This window comes from Leopardus geoffroyi, chromosome B4, assembly GCF_018350155.1.
Source record: "Leopardus geoffroyi isolate Oge1 chromosome B4, O.geoffroyi_Oge1_pat1.0, whole genome shotgun sequence".
Taxonomy (NCBI): Eukaryota; Metazoa; Chordata; class Mammalia; order Carnivora; family Felidae; genus Leopardus; species Leopardus geoffroyi.
The window spans coordinates 104090986-104111674 of NC_059341.1; the positions used below are offsets into that span (position 1 = coordinate 104090986).

The window sequence follows — 20689 nt, forward strand, 5'->3', positions numbered from 1 at the left end:
CTGAATGCCTTCCCAACATAATAATTTTAGACCCCAATAAAGTTAAAAAAAAATAAAGTATTCATAAAAATCAGTAAAAGTGCAATTGGTAATAGAATATTCTTTTAATACTATGAGAACATGCCAATAATGAAACAGCGAGCTTCTACAAAATATAAAAATGTTACTAGATTGCAGGTGCTGAAATTCTGTTTTTTGTTAACCCTATTACCTGTTTTGCTAGTTTTTTGATCCTACATTTGCCTAATAAATTCCTTTCTCCTTTGGTCCATAAAAAGTTTTGAGATATTGAGAACTCTAGGTGGCAGTATTAGGCTGATAATGCCAAATTTTGAACCGACCAGTTAGTTTTCTTTTAGAAGGTTGAATTTTAATCAGTTATTGTCAGTACTTATTGAAATTAACTCATTTTCCATTCCATTTTCAGATTGATGTCACTTCTTTTGCCAAAAATTGCCATGAAGACACATGTAACTGTAATCTCGGTGGGGACTGTGAATGTTTATGCACAAGCGTAGCAGCATATGCATACAAATGTTGTCAGGAAGGGGTATCTGTTCACTGGAGGTCATCCACTGTTTGTTGTGAGTACCCTACTTAGAACATCAGCATCAGGTGAGAATCTCATAAAGAGATTAACCATCTTATCATCGAACAAATACCATGGAATGCATAGAAATAGGATTTCTTTAAGACAACTAAGTTTTATATTCCTTTGACAGTGCAGATAAACTGTAGTATATCTATAAAGGATTTATAAAAATAAAAATTGAGGTCAAATTTTCCCTTCTGTGTCTGACTATTGTCACTTTAACGTTTGAACTATAAATTATACACCATCCTCAAATCGTTTATGACTGCATTCCCCTTATGGCTGTGAAATTTCACTTTCTGATTATCAGAAATGTATTTTTTAAAAGGCATTTGAATTTGCTTTCAGATTCACATTTTTAAACTTTTGATTTACTTGTGTAGATGGTTAAGTCATCGAAAGAATGCTTAAGATTTTAACACTTTCAGTTGAAATTTCTAAATAGGCAGATATATTTGCCTGCCTATAAAATAACTTATAAAATCTGATTAATGACAACACATCACTCTTAAAGAATTCTCTTTGCTTAGAGGAAGTTCCCAAATAATGATATCATTCTGTGTTCTTTCAATTGGTCACTGATAAACATATAACCATATTTTGCATGCATTCAGATAAGTGGTCAGATTCTTATACAGTTTAATATTTATTCTTTTATGTTTTAGCACTTGACTGTGAATATTATAATGAAGGTATGTGATATTTATTTATTTATTTATTTATTTTTTCTGTTTGCTATTCTCCCTCTTTAAAAAAATATAATCTATTGTCAAATTGGTTTCCATACAACACCCAGTGCTCATCCCAGCAAGTGTCCTCCTCAATGCCCATCACCCACTTTCCCCTCTCCCTCACCACCCCCCTCCCCCCCCCCCCCCCCCCCCCCCGTCAACCCTCAGTTTGTTCTCAGTACTTAAGAGTCTCTTATGGTTTGCCTCCCTCCCTCTCTGTAACTTGTTTTTTCCCCTTCCCCTCCCCCATGGTCTTCTGTTAAGTTTCTCATGATCCACATATGAGTGAAAACATATGGTATCTGTCTTTCTCTGCCTGACTTATTTCTCTTAGCATAATACCCTCCAGTTCCATCCACATTGCTGCAAATGGTCAGATTTCACTCCTTCTCACTGCTAAGTAGTATTCCATTATATATATAAACCACATGTTATTTATCCATTCGTCAGTTGATGAACATTTAGGCTCTTTCCATAATTTGGCTATTGTTGAAAGTGCTGCTATAAACATTGGGGTACACGTGCCCCTATGCATCAGCACTCCTGTATCCCTTGGATAAATTCCTAGCAGTGATATTGCTGGGTCATAGGGTAGTTCTATTTTTAATTTTTTGAGGAACCTCCACATTGTTTTCCAGAGTGACTGCACCAGTTTGCATTCCCACCAACAGTGCAAGAGGGTTCCCATTTTTCCACATCCTTGCCAGCATCTATAGTCTCCTGATTTGTTCATTTTAGCCACTCTGACTGGCGTGAGGTGATATCTCAGTGTGGTTTTGATTTGTAGTTCCCTGATCATGAGTGACATTGAGCATTTCTTCATGTGTCTGTTGGCCATCTGGGTGTATTCTTTGGAAAAGTATCTATTCATGTCTTCTGCCCATTTCTTAACTGGACTATTTGTTTTTCTGGTGTGGAGTTTGGTGAGTTCTTTATAGATTTTGGATACTAGCCCTTTGTCTGATATGTCATTTGCAAATATCTTTTCCCATTCCATTGGTTGCCTTTTAGTTTTGTTGATTGTTTCCTTTGCAGTACAGAAGCTTTTTATCTTGATGAGGTTCATTTTTGCTTTTAATTCCCTTGCCTTTGGAGATGTGTCAAGTAAGAAATTGCTGCGGCTGAGGTCAGAGAGGTTTTTTCCTGCTTTTCTCCTCTAGGGTTTTGATGGTTTCCTGTCTCACATTCAGGTCCTTCATCCATTTTGAGTTTATTGTGTATGGTGTAAGAAAGTGGTCTAGTTTCATTCTTCTGCATGTTGCTGTCCAGTTCTCCCAGCCCCATTTGTTAAAGAGACTGTCCTTTTTTTCCTTTGGATATTCCTGCTTTGTCAAAGATTAGTTGGCCATATATTCTGGTCCAATTCTGGGGTCTCTATTCTATTGCATTGGTCCATGTATCTGTTTTTGTGCCAATACCATACTTTCTTGATGATTACAGCTTTATAGCAGAGGCTAAAGTCTGGCATTGTGATGCCCCCCACTTTGGTTTTCTTCTTCAATATTACTTTGGCTGCTTGGTGTCTTTTGTGGTTCCATACAAATTTTAGGATTATTTGTTTTACCTTTGAGAAGAATGCTGATGCAATCTTGATTGGGATTGCATTGAGTGTGCAGATTGCTTTGGGTAGTATTGACATTTTAACAATGTTTATTCTTCCAACCCATGAGAACGGAATGTTTTTCCATTTGTGTCTTCTTCAATTTCCTTCATAACCTTTCTACAGTTTTCAGCATACAGATCTTTTACATTTTTGGTTATTCCTAGGTATTTTATGGTTCTTGGTGCAATTATGAATGGGATCACTTTCTTTATTTCTCTTTCTGTTACTTCATTAATGGTGTCTAAAAATGCAACCAATTTCTGTACATTGATTTTATACCTTGCGACTTTGCTGAATTCATGTATCAGTTCTAGCAGACTTTTGGTGGAATCTGTTGGATTTTCCATGTAGCGTATCATGTCATCTGCAAAAAGTGAAAGTTTGACTTCATCTTTGCTAATTTTGATGCCTTTTATTTCATTTTGTTGTCTGATTGCTGATGCTAGAAATTCCAAAACTATGTTAAACAACAGTGGTAAGAGTGGACATCCCTGTCATGTTCCTGATCTCAGGGGGAAAGCTCTCAGTTTTTCCCCATTGAGGAGGAGATTAGCTGTGGGCTTTTCATAAATGGCTTTTATGATGTTTATGTACGTTCCTTCTATCCCGGCTTTCTCGAGGATTTTTATTAAGAAAGGATGCTGTATTTTGTCAAATGCTTTTTCTGCATCTATTGACAGGATCATATGATTCTTATCTTTTCTTTTATTAATGTGATGTATCATGTTGATTGATTTGCGAATATTGAACCAGCCCTGTGGCCCAGGAATGAATCCTACTTGATCATGGTGAATAATTTTTTTTATGTGCTGTTGAATTAGATTTGCTAGTATCTAGTTGAGAATTTTTGCATCCATATTCATCAGGGATATTGGCCTGTAGTTGTCTTTTTTTGCTGGATCTCTGTCTGGTTTGGGAATCAAAGTAATGCTGGCTTCATAGAATGAGTCTGGAAGTTTTCCTTCCATTTGTATTTTTTGGAACAACTTGAGAAGGATAGGTATTAACTCTGCTTTAAATGTCTGGTAGAATTCCCCAGGGAAGCCATCTGGTCAAGGACTCTTATTTGTTGGGAGATTTTTGATAATTGATTCAATTTCTTCACTAGTTATGGGTCTGTTCAAATTTTCTATTTCTTCCCGTTTGAGTTTTGGTAGTGTGTGGGTATTTAGGAATTTGTCCATTTCTTCCATGTTGTCCAGTTTGTTGGCATATAATTTTTCCTAGTATTCCCTGATAGTTGCTTGTATTTCTGAGGGATTGGTTGTAATAAATCCATTTTCATGCATGATGTTTATCTATTTGTGTCCTCTCTCTTTTCTTTTTGAGAAGCCTGGCTATAAGTTTATCAATTTTGTTTATTTTTTAAAAAAACAAACTTTTGGTTTCATTGATCTGCTCTACTGTTTTTTTTTTCTGGATTCTATATTGTTTATTTCTTCTCTGATCTTTATTATTTCTCTTCCTCTGCTGGGTTTGGGGTATATTTGCTGTTCTGCTTCTAGTTCCTTTAGGTGTGCTGTTAGATTTTTGTATTTGGAATTTTTCTTGTTTCTTGAGATAGGCCTGAACTGCAATGTATTTTCCTCTTAGGACTGCCTTTGCTGCAACACAAAAGGTTTGGATTGTTGTATTTTCATTTTCATTTGTTTCCATATATTTTTAAATTTCTTTTCTAATTGCCTGGTTTACACATTTGTTCTTTAGAAGGATGTTAAGGAACATGCTTTTGGAGGCTTTCCAGACTTTTTCCTGTGGTTGATTTCAAGTTTCATAGCATTGTGATATGAAAGTGTGCATGGTGTGATCTCCATTCTTTTATATTTATTAAGGGCTGTTGTATGACCCAGTATGTGATCTATCTTAGAGAATATTCCATGTGGACTTGAGAAGAAGGTATATTCTGCTGCTTTGGGATGTAGAGTTCTAAATATATCTGTCAAGTCCATCTGGTCCAATGTATCATTCAGGGCTCTTGTTCCTTTATTGATTCTGTCCATTGTTGTAAGTGGAGTATTAAAGTCCCCTGCTATCACCACATTCTTATCAATAAGATTGCTTATGTTTTATGTGATTGTTTTATATATTTGGGTACTTCTGAATTTGCTGCATAGACATTTATTATTGTTAGCTCTTCCTGATGGATAGACCCTGTAATTATTATATAATGTCCTTCTTCATCTCTTGTTACAGCCTTTAGTTTAAAGTCCAGTTTGTCTGATATAAATATGGCTATGCCAGCTTTCTTTTGACTTCCAGTGGCATGATAGATAGTTCTCCATCCTCTCACTTTCCATCTGAAGGTGTCCTCAGGTCTAAATGAGTATCTTGTAGACAGCAAATAGATGAGTGTTTTTTTTTTTTTTATCCATTATGATACCCTATGTATTTTGATTGTAGCATTTAGTCCATTTACATTCAGTGTTATTATTGAAAGATACGGGTTTCGAGTCATTGTGGTATCTGTAGGTTTCATGCTTGTAGTGGTGTCTCTGGTACTTTGTGGTCCTTGCAACATTTCACTCACAGAGTCCCCCTTAGGATCTCTTGTAGGGCTGGTTTAGTGGTGATGAATTCCTTCAGTTTTTGTTTGTTTGGGAAAACCTTTATCTCTCTTTCTATTCTGAATGACATGCTTGCTGGATAAAGGTTTCTTGGCTGCGTATTTTTTCTGTTCATCACATTGAAGATTTCCTGCCATTCCTTTCTGGCCTGCCAAGTTTCAGTAGATAGGTCTGCTACTACCCTTATGTATCTACTTTTGCATGTTAAGGCCCATTTATCCCTAGCTGCTTTCAGAAATCTCTCTTTATCCTTGTATTTTGCCAGTTTCACTATGATACGTTGTGCAGAAGATTGATTAAAGTTATATCTGAAGGGAGTCTCTGTGCCTCTTGGATTTCAACATCTGTTTGCTTCCCCAGATTGGGCAAGTTCTCAGCTATGATTTGTTCAAGTACACTTTAAGCCCTTTCTCTCTTCTTCTTCTTCTGGAATTCCTATGATATGGAGAATGTTCTGTTTGATCAAATCACTTAGTTCTCTAATTCTCCCCTCCTGATCATGGATTTTTTTTATCTCTCTTTTTCTCAGCTTCCTCTTTTTCCATAATTTTATCTTCTAATTCACCTGTTCTCCCCTCTGCATCTTCAATCCACGCTGTGGCTGCTTCCATTTTATTTTGCACCTCATTTATAGCATTTTTTAATTCATCATGACTATTTTTTAGTCACTTGATCTCTGCAGCAATAGATTCTCTGTGTCTTCTATGCTTTTTTCAAGCCCGGCAATTAATTTTATGACTATTATTCTAAATTCTTGTTCGGTTATGTTGCTTACATCTGTTTTGATCAATTCTTTAGCTGTCACTTCTTCCTGGAATTCTTTTGAGGAGAATTCTTCCATTTCCTCATTTTGGCTAGTTTTCTGTTCCTTATAAGTTTTAAAAGCTTGTTATGTGCTCTGCACCTGCGAGCACTGCTATATTAAAGGGGGGTCATACACTTTTCAGGGCCTGGCCCTTCAGGAGGTGTTTTTTGGAGAGTGTTTACTTGCTCTCTGTTGTTGTGACTTTGGTTATTTTATTTCCCTACTCGTAGTGATGTTTTGGGCCCTCTACCAGGTGTGCTTTGATTTGTTCCCTGAAGTAGCCTTGGAAAGGAAAACAGACAAACAGGAAACAAAAACACACAAATAAAACAAACAAAAATTTAAAAAGTAAAAAGTAAAACAATTCCAAAGCAAAAAACCAGAAACACCAGCTACAAGTAAAGGACAGGGTGGAGGTGGTGCCAGTGAAAGAGCACATACAAAGAGAGAAATGACAGGGGTGGGGGTGGGGGGAGAAAAAATAAGCATTAATTAGGCAGAGAGACTAAAAGACTTCATCCAGAGAGAGAGAAAGGAAAATAAGGAAGGAGTCGGGGGAAAAGAAACAAAAGATACAGTTACCCAGACAGCTAAGCTATATGGCTTGATTATTCCAGAGAGAGAGAGAGAGAGAGAGAAAGGAAAGGAAAGAAGAACGTGTAGAACATGTATCAAGAGAATGGATTAAATATGTCTGTTTAAACAAACCAATAACCAGAGTAACCAGCCTAAAGGAGGGAAGAGATAAGAAGGAGAAACGGAAGGGAGAATATATCTATATATCAAGAATCGTCCTAGAATTAATCCAGACAATGCAGCAGTGCTGGTCTGGAGGAGGGGCCATCTGGTTCCACAGCGTCTATCCTGCTCCAGTAGACACACAGTTACCAGGAGCAGAGGGGTGTGGTTTGGTGTAGGCTGGTCCCGCCTCTACTGTGAGCCCCTCCTTGGTGGTGGTGGTGGGGAGAAAAATGGCGACCCCTCCCAGTCGCTTCTTCACAACCTGGTGTCCCAGATCACTCCTTTGAAGCCATCCTCACTGTGCCGCGGGCTCAGACAAGACTCCTGTGCCCTGACACTTGGCTGGGAATTAAACTCCCGCTCTGTGCGCTCCGGTACTGGGGAAGCACCTCTCCATGCTACCCGATGTGTGGTCCTGGCTGGTTATGTCCTGTGCTACAGCACTTCGGGGGAGGGGACCAGTTTCTCCTGCTGCAGACTGCGCCCCTGACCTACCACTGAACCCAGAGGTGGCTCCCCACTCCCCAGGTGTGAGAACAGGGCAGCCAGCCCCAGTCCAAAGAAAGCCCTGCAGTTAGAGATGGGATCCCTCTTTGTCCCAGTTGGAGGTTTTTCTCTTGTCCAGATAATACTCCTATGCTTCCCCAGCTGCTCTCTCCTCCATTCGTCTCTCCGCAGAAGGGGATCCTCCCCTCTGTGCCTACGTGGCCCATTTTATCTCCCCCAGTTCGCAATCATCCACCTATGGTCCATCAGGTTGTCCCAGTTTCTCCCTGGTAGACTCAGTCTCTTTTCCTCCCAGACTCTTGGGGTACAAAGTCCTTTGGCTTCAAAGGACTTCCAAAGCGCTTCTTTGTTTGAGAGACGCTGGGAAGTACGGATCCCCCTACTTCTCCAGCGTGTTTGCTGCTTGCTCAGTATGTGACATTTAAATAAAGACAATTAGTATAATATTCTATGGAATGTCTTTTCAGACTAAAAGTTTTTGAACAACATGTCTGAGAATAATAGTTCGTGATATATAACTCAATGAAAGCCTTTAGTTTCTAAAGTTTATCTAAATTTCTAAGTATTTGCATTAAAATTTATTTCCTGTAAAATAAAAAGAGCATGTAACTAAATTCTCAGCATTTAGGAGGCCTTCAATAAATGGTTTTTGTATGACATGAATGAATGAAGTAGTAAAGTTAGCCAATTTTTTAGGCAAAAAGGATGAAAGACATATACCATTATTTTACCATTAAGTATAAATATAAACATTATTCAAACATTATGTTATAGAAATAAAAGAAACAGGAAACAGGGGCACCTGAGTGGGTCAGTCAGTTAAGTATCCAAGTATGTCTCGGGTCATGATCTTGCAGTTTGTGATTTTGAGCCCACCGTCGGGCTCTGTGCTGACGGTTCAGAGTGTGGAGCCTGCTTTGGATTCTGTGTCTCCTTCTCTCTCTGCCCCTCCCCTGCTTGCACACGTGCTCTCTCTCAAAAATAAAAATAAACATTTAAAATAAAAAGAAATAAAGAAACAAACTCTAAGTGTGGATGATAAAAATATAAAGAATTTATTTAGTCATCGTGGTAGGCAAAAATAACTATGTATTATCAAAATGATAATTTATTGATTTAATAGTAATAATGGATCTCTTCTAGCCCACAAAGCATCCAAATTTACAGTGAGAAGTCTAAGAGGAGGTGCTATGTAAAAGTAAGTCATAAATATAAGAAGAGACAGTGTTATAGCCTCAGTGAAGATGCCAGATGATGGCAGATTTGGAGCCTGCTTTTTTGTCAAACCTTTTTAATGAGGAAGGCATAGCCACTTAAACCTGCTTCAAACAAGCAAAATGATCTAGGAAGGTGTTCATTGGGTCAGTGACTGGACAAACTCTGGACTCATGATGAGATCAATTAGAGAAATAGTCATAGGAAAACTGGGCCATTACAAAAACCCCAAGCAACTAATCAAAGGCATTTTTGGTGTCTTACCGAGCTGGGGAGAAATCTTTCAGCTATAAATACCCAAAGAATGTCGGATAATTTTAGAGAAATAGAGATGATGGATTAAAAGGAAAATTGACATTTTAGTTTTTGATGGTTTTTGTTACATTCATAGAAGTTTGATGTAGATAAAAATCCAACATTAAAAAAAGACAGTGATAGCTAAAGAAAATATAAACCAAAATTATCTCCTGTTGAGGATTTTACACACACACACACACACACACACACACACACACACACACACACATTCTACATCAATCCTTTGGATGTCATGCTTAAAATGTGACTGATTCCCTAATATTAATGACAGTAATAATAGCAATAGCTTTTATTGTGTTAACTACTTTACCTTTATCATATAATTTAAGCTTCAGAATATGCCTGTAAGGTATTATTAACACTTTACAGAGGAGGAAACTGAGGACCAGAGGGGTTGAATAACTTGGCCAAAAGTCACTGAGCTAAAAATGTAGTCAACTGGAATTTGTAAGCGATCTGAGTTCAGAATCAAGGAGCTCGACCTCCATGCTACACTGCCTCGTGTATGGTTAATGCATCCCAATCTCAGAAAGGTCACCACACGCTGTTATGGGCTCTACACAATGTACACAGACATCAGTTTGAAAAAATGCTCCAGTGACTTCCTCACTTAAGAATTCCTGCCTCCCACAGTTCTGCTGTAAAAATCTCCATCTGTGCCTTTTTACTTTCTGGCATTCCTTCTGCTGTCCTTTGGATTCTGAAGCAGAATTTTCTATGAATATTGAATTTCTACCTTTTGCTACTTGGTACATTTTGCTTTCTGTCGACAAGTCTGCTGCCCTACTCGTGATGGTTTTTTCCAATGTGTTACAGAATTCTTCAAACCAGTTCTTCTGGTCATCTATAATACTATATTGGTAATATTCAGAGGGTAAACATGGGCATTTAGCCTCCATGAGACACTGATTGACTCAGTGGAGTGATAGGGGAATCTGTTTCCTCTGATCACAGTAATAGGAAAAAGTATTAACCCACCAAGGAGAGTAAGAGTTTGTAAAAATAATGCGATGAAGATAGATGATTGGAGGGGAATATAGAATTGAGATTGTTGATAGGCGTCATGAAAAGATTGTTTTAAATGACTATTCTTAATTTGTTTCACCCCAAATAATTTTATAGGTATCGTAAACCTACCTACTCTTCTTTGGATATTCACAGCTGATATATTTCTTCCTTTATTTACTATATACTGGACACTGTGTTATCAAGATACTTATTAATATTTCAAGCTAATGCAGGAATAAATAATTATGATTCTTTTAGAGGAAAATAAAAAAAGTAGGAGAATTCAGATTTAATAGTTGATATTATTTCAATAATCTTTAACACAAAGACTTTATGTAATATCTTCATGGTCATTTTATGGTCATTTACAAGCAAACATAAAAAGTTTATTGTTGTTATTGCTGTCAGTGAGCAAGGACTTCAATATTCCACTAACAATTGTTATGACAGTTGTAAGTTCAGAGTGATTTTATTAGTAGGATATACTGAATATTATGTTTGAATAATCACTACAGAAAATGATTGCTTTTAGTAGGTGGTGAATACTTCTCTCCGAAGAAAATTAATGATAAAGTCAATGATTTTGTCTCAATTGCTAGTGAAAATGCATGAAGACATGATATCCAGACCCAAGATATCAGTCAACTGGGAGACAATTCAGAAGCTTTTGATTTCTATACAAATGAATTTCTAAGATGTCAATTGTCTCTTCAGGGACCTATGCTGTGGGGGAAAGAAGATTTGGTTTAGTTGTCTATTTCCTTTCTCCTATTATGTTGAATATCCATGAAGGTGCTTCAATCCCTCAAGTTGTAGTTTTATATGTCTTCTTTATTTTGAAGTGTACCTCATTATAATTTACATACTTATCTACTAATTTGTACATTATTTACATATTTATACAAACCAACATATTTATAAATTGAAATACATTTGCATCTTGGAAGTTTATGTTGTTCTTGTCTCTCTTAGAAAATGAGCCAGCAGGCAGTGGAGACTAATGATACAGTTTTCTTGGGGCACCTGGGTGGTTCAGTAGGTTAAGTGTCTGACTCTGGATTTCAGCTCAGGTCATGATCTCACAGCTCATGAGTCTGAGCCCCACATCAGGCTCTGTGCTGACCGTGTGGGGCCTGCTTGAGATTCTCTTTCTTTGTTCCTCTCCCATTTGTGTGCTCTCTCTCTCTCTCTCAAAATAAGTAAACTTAAAAATGATATTGTTTTCTTTGGTTATTGTAGATTTGGTCTCATAAAGAAACACTGTGCATGGTATATATTTGTAAGAGCAGTGAGGAGTCCATTGCTCTGGGTTCATAGAGAGATTCTCCACTGTATCTGCTCAGTCCCATCTTAGTGGGGGCAACTTTCTTCAAGTTTCCAACTCTACTCAACATGTTCAAATTCCTGATGAAATTCTTTTTCTTATGACTTGTAAGAGTCCCTACCTGCTCTGTGGTGATATGTCTCCAGTCAGTAGAGGGGTCAACACTGGAAGATAACTTATCTCGAGTCTCTTGTTTCTTCTCTGGGTTTTTATGATGGAAAGTTTGTCTTTTGTTCTCCTTTTTGCTTCAGAGACTTTTGACCCTCTAATCTAATGATCTTTCCTCTTCCCTCAAACTTTGTCTTCAGTCCTGAAAGAGGAAAAAGCCCAGCCCTCAGATTTCTTTAGATCTCTTTTTTCTCTCCATCTTAAGAGTGGGCTTGGGTGAAGAAAATTTTTCTTGAGATAAACAGAGGAAAGAAGGAAAGTTAAATTCACTAATAGTGACTAGATTGATCTTTTATGATAACACCACATATATATTAACATTTTGCATAACCTATAGCATAAAAAATATACATGTGCCTATGTAAAGTATACAGCTGGTAATTATATAACTTAATTTTGATGATTCAGAAGAAACTTCATAGTCTTTCAATTATATTAAGAACCTTAAATGAAATTGAGATTGAGTTGAAGGTAAACTGAACTTATCATCTCAAAACCTAACTCATATTTTTGTTTTAATATCAGTGAACTTATTTATATATATGTCTCTTCATAAGATAAGGTTTGCAGAAAAATTAGTTTAATTGAGTTTCAAGTTTGGTTCTACACTAGTAAGTTTTTTACTATAGTAAATATTTTCTACTTCATATGTAACCATTTAAGAGAAACATGCATGAGAAACAATAGCATAAAAATAAAAAGACTTTTGACTTCTTTGTTGAGCTTCCCCTATTTTCTTTTTCGTAGATATGCCTCACTGGTAAAATCAGTAATTCTCCACACAATAAAGCATTGTATAGCATTTCTGTGAATTCTGTTTTCATGCAATGCAACCTATTAGGGAGAGCTGATTTTTAAAAGACTATCAAAATCCCAGGCCATCAATAGAGATAAGCTTGTGTTTATTGAGAATTGATTTGAATCATGGGCTATTAGAGTGGAAAGTTACCTGGAGAAACTTCTTTGTATATATAGGTGAGAAAAACTGAGATCCAGAAGGCTGAAGCCAATCTTCTAAGGAGCACTGTTTTACATATACATATACATGTGCACATTCATGTGTATATATATATTTTAAATTACATAATCTAAATATGTATATATTCTAATTCATTATATTATTTTTGAAAAAGTTCAGTTATTTTATTAATGATAAATATTTAAATGCACAATATTTTTGGAGTATTTCTTTGTTATTAAAATTTATTCCACTGAAATGACAGCTTAAAATGTGTAACTCCTATGCCAATTTATAATTCTCTTATTTGTATTGAACTAGGGCTTGGAGAAGGACCATACATGCTGGCAAATTATGGACAGAGTGGCCTTGTTCTGGGGGCCAATATGACCAGTAGAAGCATTTTCTCTTTGAGAAGAGGTAGTATTCATGGCAACTTGTTTTTTAATTTTATGATCACTCCTGGCCTTTTTAAAGAGAAGGCATCATGTAAGTATGATTTCCAATTGAAAATAGGAATTTTATTTTCCCTTTACATTTTTTCATTTATTCATGCAGTAAATAATAATTTGGGATCTAATATGTTTATGACATTTTTAAAGCTGTCCTAAAGGAAGTAAAATGAAATAAGACGCTGGTAGGGCACCTGGGTGCCTCAGTCAGTTAAGCGTTTGACTCTTGATTTTGGCTCAGGTCACGATCTCACAGTTTGGGAAATTGAGCCCTACATTGGGCTCTGCACTGACAGAGTGGAGCCTGCTTGGGATTCTCTCTGTCCCTCCTCTCTGCTACTCCCCTGCTCATGTGCTCATTCTCTCTCTCTCTCTCTCTCAAAAATAAGTCAATAAATATAAAAAATAAGACACTTGTACATGAACCAACTATCTCTTTTGTATATAAAATATTCTCTTTGTTTATCTGTTGGCATACATATGTATTAGGATGGCAATTATTTAATTAAATTTTGGGTCCTACATAAAACACAACTTAAATTTTCATAGTAGCCATCACAGACTTGAATTGAAATTTTTGAAATTTTGATTTGATCACAGAAATTAAATACTATGAAAATAAATCAGAATCTAGATGGTCATTGAGACAGCCTGTTACCCTTATATGGCCTTGTCTGTCCTGGTACCTGGTCCCACATTTACTGTTTTGTATATGCAGATCACTATTGGTCATATCCACTTGGCACCCATTCCAACTGGTGGTTAGTGTCCCTTTCTGATCTGGTGATGCTCAGCCTACATCAGTTATACTAGTCCTATGTAGAATCATGCACGAGGTGTTGTATGAGCTTTGAAAATATTTGTTACATGAATCCAACCTAACTTTTATTTATTCTGAGAAATCTTCTGATTTTCTAGTTAGAATGAATTGCTTCTTTCTTGTAAAAAGAACTCCCTTAGGTCTTTTTAATCTGTGAAAACACCTATCACAGTCTGCAGTTCCAATTTGTATGTTAGTCATATACTTTTCCTCTGATACAGAGTTCATTTATTCCTTTTTGCATCTCCCAGTTCTCAGCAGAGGGACTTACAAGTTTTAAGATACAATCAATGCCTTTGGAATCATCTATTAGACTTGAGAGAGCTCTTCATTTTATGATTATAATAATGTTTTTAATAGAAAAATCCTAATGGACATAAACTAAAAAATTAAAACCTAAAAAAATTAAGGCCTAAGAAATTAAACCTGAAAATCTCAATTTTAAACCTTTTTATATCAGGGCACCTGGGTGGCTCAGTTGGTTAAATGTCTGACTCTTGATTTCGACTTCGTTCATGATCTCACAGTTCTGATTTCAAGACCTGTGTCATGCTGCTTGCTGACAGTGAGAAGCTTGCTTGGGATTCTCTCTCTCTGCCCTTACCCCACTTTCTCTCTCTCTCTCAAAATATAAATAAACTTTAAAAACAACAACAAAACAAAAACCCTTTTATATCATGGACTTTACAAATATAAGGAAAAGTTCTAAAGCATATAACAAAAGAGGGATGACATTTCTTGAGTGTTTTGTAGTTGTTTGTTAGCCATTTGATCATCTATTGGGAAATAGACAATAATGTTGAGCAAATAGTTTTTCTTAATTCAGCAAAATCGCTTGCAAGAACATTGCCCATTGAGAGCCCAGTGATATTGAAATTCAGGGACATGCCTAAATTGTTCTGTTTCCCTTTTCTTTTATGTCATCCAATTTAGCCATTTATAGATTTTGTGCATTTGAAAACGTTAAAGCTTGCAAATACAAATACGTGTCCAATTAATCACTGAATTACTTGTATGAAATTGTGCATTCTGGGATCCTAAGTTGATATGTCTTCCCCCCCCCCCCCCAAGGACATGAGAAATTATTTAAAAAATAGAACTCATTGAAGACTGATTTTTTTTTGAGCTGTCACTGTTATTCATTACTCTAAGATACTAATTTTCCTTTTAGAGATCTTATAATTCATTTCTGAAATCTTTGAGACTGGTATTAATTAAATATGGCAGTTATGCAGTTCTGTTTTTGTCCCGTTGATAAATACATTTTATAATGCTTATGTTGATGATCTGCTCTCTTCAGAGAATCCAGTGAGGTGTCAAACACACTGTTCTATGTTTTACAGCATTGGCACTTGTTTCCTTTGAATCTGCTGAGAGGCCAAACTATTTTCTCTATGTCCACGATGATGACAGTCTTAGTTTGGAGCTGTGGCAGGCAAATTCGGCCTTTCATCGGAGAGCCACATTTTTCCACCATCAGGGGCTCTGGATTCCTGGTTACAGTGCTTTTGAGTTATACAGCAAGAAAGGCTTTTTCATCGTCCTTACAGATTCTAGGGTCAAAGCATCAAAATATGATGATTCTGAAGAATTCAAACATTCAAGTAGCTTCAGCATAGAAGGTATGGTTCCTGAGATCTTCAAAAGGAGAGTCCATAGATAGTTTACGTTATGGCAAAATGTTTATCAAATTTTATTTTTTAAGTCATTCTTAAAGGAGTACAAGTAGATCAAATTGTATGACTTTGGGTAAGTTTCTTAACCTCTTTGTCCTTCAGTTTATATGAAATTAGAATGGAGAAAATAATAAAACCTACTTTATAGAGTTATTATATCACATAGTTTCATTGGTAAATTCCTTGCAACAGCCTTAAATAATGTTACTTTTAATTATGGCTCCAATTACTACTTTCAGTGCTATCTGAACTTTGGAAATAGAGCTTACTTGTATCTCTTGGGTTTACCTCTAGTTTCCTAGAAGGCAACTTCTCAATAACCTGATTCTTAATGATAAAGATGGCATGTTTATCTCTGTCTTTTGAATAATAGGGTATCTGGTTCCACTGACCTCTGGAAGATTTCTCTTGTTCAGTGGAAGCCTGATTTTATTTCTAGAAATCCTTACAGTTTTATAGCTATTTATAGCTGTTGAATTTTCTGAATTGCAGAGAGGAATCTTCACTGACTCATCTGATGTTTAAAAGTCATGATTTGTTTTCAAAACCTAGGAGCTTGACATATGCTTTGGCTATCCCAAACAAACTGTTTCATTTTAACATTTTGTTTCTTTCATTAATTCACCTGCCTTTTCTGTTGTGGATAAATTTCTGTAAACTTCAATAGCCTTTGGATTTTAAAAATTCAGATGAGCTTCAATTTTTTTCCTATTAAAAAGGGTTCCTGTACTCATGAGGAAAAGAGTCACTGACATATCAATACCATATTTTTACTTGAGTTTCCTTGAAAGTTGAACATTTTGATCCTCTATTTCCCCTCCAACCTAGAAATCTACTCCATTAGAATCAGACCCAGTGGCTCCACCTGAGTTTTGGACCAACTACTGCCAATGGCATCATCAGAATCTCAGAAAATGATTTTTGTGGGCTTCCTAAAACCAGGAAACTCTAGGAATCTACTCTATTCTTGGAACCAATCCTCTCTCAGGATCCACAATTCTAGTGACCCAGCTCTAATGGCCATTCTAAATTTTAGATGCATAGATGCCTTCCCAAAAGTTTTATTTTCCTACCTGTACTTTGGAATTGCATTCTGTACCCAGAATTTGAGAAACATAGCCTCTACCCTGAACTTTCTCCTTTATGGAGTGCTCTTCTTCAGAGTTACTTTTGGACTGCTACTTACAGACTATTCTGTGATGTGGGAAGGGAAGAGTACTAGTAATTTGCAAGAGAAAACTCTTTAATCAAGGGAGATTTTATAACTGTAAGCATGTATTATTAAAATCCATTCATTTATTTTTGTCATCAGATAATATTTACCATGTACAAGGCAATGCTCTAAGTTCTACAAGAGGAACAAAGGTGGAATGCTCTCCTTAGTTTTGATATCGGGAAACACATCTTTGATCTTGCTGTTTTCCTAACTTGGTAGGACATTTGGTCCTGCTGAGTCTCAATTTCTTCATTTGTGAAATGAAAATAATACTCAACAGGCTTGCAAAGATAAAATAGAATAATATATAAAAATTACTTTGCAAAAAGTAAAATTCCAATCAAGTTTTGGTATTATTATGATATATAGATCAATGAGAACCCACTAAATATAAAGGGAAAAGATTCAGAATTTTTCTGCCTTCTCCAACTCCTGGATTTTTCAAATCTTTGGAAAGTAGACTAACATTTAGATATTCGACATAACCATGAAACACTTTGATCACCAAACAATTGTAATGTCTTTTTCACTTGTCCTGCATTTTCTAGAGCATTATGGTCAAGGAGGGGTCAAACCCAGAAGGCTTGTTATCATAAATCATTATTTTTTAAGATGTACATTAAAATATTTACAATCTAAACTTTATTTTTCTCCAGAAATCCAGGCAGCAGTGCCCTACAGGAGGATGTGTGAATGGAGATATGAACCTTGTGCCACTCCCTGTTTTAAAACATGTAGTGACCCTGAAGCACAAGCGTGTAAATTTCTTCCACCGTAAGTCATGAGTAACCATTAAATGAGCAAATTCCAGCATTAACAGATTCTTATCTCAACCCATTTTTTAGATCAAAAAAATTCTCAAGAATAATTTGTGCATGTTCTATAATTATTAAGGAATTCATTTCATTTTATTCAAGCAATAGTTATTGAGGGTGTGCTCTGTGCCAGGAAATCTAGCTGTTGTGGAATAATACTGAACAAAGCAGACAAAGTACCTGCCCTCATGCAGCTTACATTTTGTCGGGTTAAGGCAGAGAATAAACAAACAAAAATATAAATATGTAGTATAATACATTGTTAGATGGAGATATGTGTTATGAAGAGAAATAAAGGAAAGTAAGGGAGATAGGGAGCATAAAGCATATGTGTATCTTTGCTAATTTACATAGGGTGCTCATGGAAAAACAGATGAACAAGGTAGCGTGTGGTCAGAGATATAAAGGAAGTAAGGGAACTGGCCATGTGGATGCCTGGGGAAAGAGTCTTTCAATCTGAGAACAGTGCAAAGTCCTGGGGTAGGAATTTGTTTGGTTTATTTAAATATAAACAAAGAAGTCAGTTAGTTGGAGCACAGTGAACAAAGTTGAGAGAGGTAGGAGATGAAACCAGAGAATCATAGTGGTGTGCAAATCTTACAGGGCCTGTGGCCCATTGTGAGTACTCTGTCTTTTTCTCTGAGCAATACCCTGGTATATTTTTAACAGAGAAGTGACATGATCTGATTTATGTTTAAGAAGTCTTCTTGGCTGTTGCAGTGACTGTTGAGGAAGGGAAGGACAAGGGCAGAACTGGTCAGTAATTCTGACAAGGTATGAAGGGGATTTCACTAGGTTGGTAGTCCTGGAAGCTATGAAAAATGTAAAGATTCTGAACATATTTTGAACTTAGGGCTGTGGGTTATACTGTTGGATTTAATATCTTTCTATGACTGAATAATTTCATTTAACATAATACCCTCTAGTTCCATCCATGTAGTTCAAATGGCAAGATTTCTTTTTGATTGATGAGTAATACTCCATTGTGTGTGTGTATATATATATATATATATATATATATCACATCTTCTTTGTCCATTCATCCATCAGTGGACATTTGGGCTCTTTCCATACTTTGGTTATTATTGATAGTGCTAATATAAACATTGGGGTGCATGTGCCCCTTTGAAACAGCATACCTGTATCCCTTAGATAAATACCTAGTAGTGCAATTGCTAGGTCATAGGGTAGTTCTATTTTTAATTTTTTGAGGAACCACCATATTTCCAGAGTGGCTACACCAGTTTGCATTCCTACCAGCAGTGCAGAAGAGATCCGCTTTCTCGGCATCCCTGCCAACATCTGTTGTTTCCTGAGTAGTTAATGTTAGCCATTCTGACAGTTGTGAGGTGACATCTCATTGTGGTTTTGATTTGTATATCCCTGATGATGACTGATGTTGAGCATTTTTTCATGTGTCTGTTTGCCATCTGGATGTCTTCTTTGGAAAAGTGTCTATTCATGTCTTTTGCCCATTTTTTCACTGGATTATTTGTTTTTCGGGTGTTAAATTTGATAAGTTCTTCATAGATTTTGGATACCACCCTTTATCTGATATGTCGTTTGCAAATATCTTTCCCATTCCATTGGTTGCCTTTCAGTTTTGTTTATTGTTTCCTTCAGACCCAGTGTCTCTTTCAAGGATTTCACAGCCTTTAGGAAGAAGACAGAAACAAAAGCTGATAATGACAATACAGTGGAAAGAGGGCCAAAGCAATAATGAGGACGACAATTAGCACATTGTGGTCTTTATAGTGTTACTCACACTGTGCTGAGTGCTGTGAAAAGGGTAATGTCTTTATTCCCCTTTTCCAGGGAAAAACCCTACAGAGGCGCAGAGAGGTGACACATTTTGCACTACATCACACAGTCTGTAGGCAGTGGGCAGGGTTTTGAACCTCTCCTGGATATGATGTGCAATGGGAGCAGAGAGAAGGGAAGGAAGCATTTCTATTTACTTTCTTAAAAATAAGAACAGCCAATTCTTTCTGGAAAGGAGACATCTTCAGCATTCACTTGGACCTTTCCTGTTCACAGCCTATTTCCTGCCTCTTCCAGTAGTCATCAGGAGGAAGGCAAACAACAGGGGCTCCATAGTGAGGAGCTCATAGGCAAGGAAGGAAGGAAGAAAGATCGGAGAGCATGACCAGCCTGGCTCAGGAGGAAATGGGCTATATTTTGAAGTGGCATTTGGCTACTTTATTACTTCTTGTGGTATGACCAATCTACTAGGTGGTTGAACCCAGATCCTCAATGCTTCCTTAGTTTGGTCTATAGCTATTCCAAACCTTCTCTTTTGTTATAGTTAGGATACAGAGAAGAGGCTCAGGATAAACCTTTGCCCTGGCCAAGCTGTTTCTTTCTTTTTTTTTTCCTTTTCTTTTTAAAAATATGTTTAATTTTGAGGGAAAGAGAGATACAGAGTATGAGCGGGGAGGGGCAGAGAGAGAGGGAGACACAGAATCCGAAGCAGGCTCCAGGCTCTGAGCTATCAGCACAGAGCCAAACGTGAGGCTCGAACCCAAGAACCATGAGATCATGACCAGGGTCAAAGTCAGCACTCAACTGACTGAGCCACTGTGGCCAACCTGTTTCTTATCTCTATTGCCATCTCTATCTTCTTTCAACTCCTCCCTTTGCCCTGCACCAAGGTGCCTAATTATTGTTCCTCCTTGTATTTGCAGCCCTGAAGGGAGATTCAAATACTGAGCTGGGGATTTAACAAAGCTCTGCACCCCTCCGCCAAGTCCCCCACAGAACCACCACCCTTGTTCTAGATAATTGCAGTTTTCTGGCACATAGCAAGTGTTAAAAATAAAAATATCTAGTGGAAATGAGAACTTCTATGAGAAAAGATGCCAACTAGCATACCATAGAGCCCATATGTAAATACAGTTATTTCTGTTATGTAATATACCTATTACAAGAACTGGTCTGCATCTGAGGCATTAATTTATCAGTCAGAAGTTGAATAGATTATCAGTTGTGTGACAAAATAAAGGGGAATCTGCCATGTGCAGCCATGAAGACATTTTTTTTTTTTTTTAATTTTTTTTTTTCAACGTTTATTTATTTTTTTTGGGGGACCGAGAGAGGCAGAGCATGAACGGGGGAGGGGCAGAGAGAGAGGGAGACACAGAATCAGAAACAGGGTCCAGGCTCTGAGCCATCAGCCC

At 36.8% G+C, this 20689-nt stretch overlaps 1 protein-coding gene across 1 annotated transcript in view; it reads left to right on the plus strand.

Moving 5' to 3' along the window:
* OTOGL (otogelin like) overlaps positions 1-20689 on the plus strand; it is a 140667-nt gene that overhangs the window by 76523 nt on the left and 43455 nt on the right. The window contains exons 30-34 of the mRNA XM_045464048.1: positions 428-584; positions 1258-1284; positions 12856-13023; positions 15150-15428; positions 17355-17472. Of these exons, the coding sequence (XP_045320004.1) occupies positions 428-584; positions 1258-1284; positions 12856-13023; positions 15150-15428; positions 17355-17472 (749 nt within the window). The remainder of the gene's footprint in view (positions 1-427; positions 585-1257; positions 1285-12855; positions 13024-15149; positions 15429-17354; positions 17473-20689) is intronic.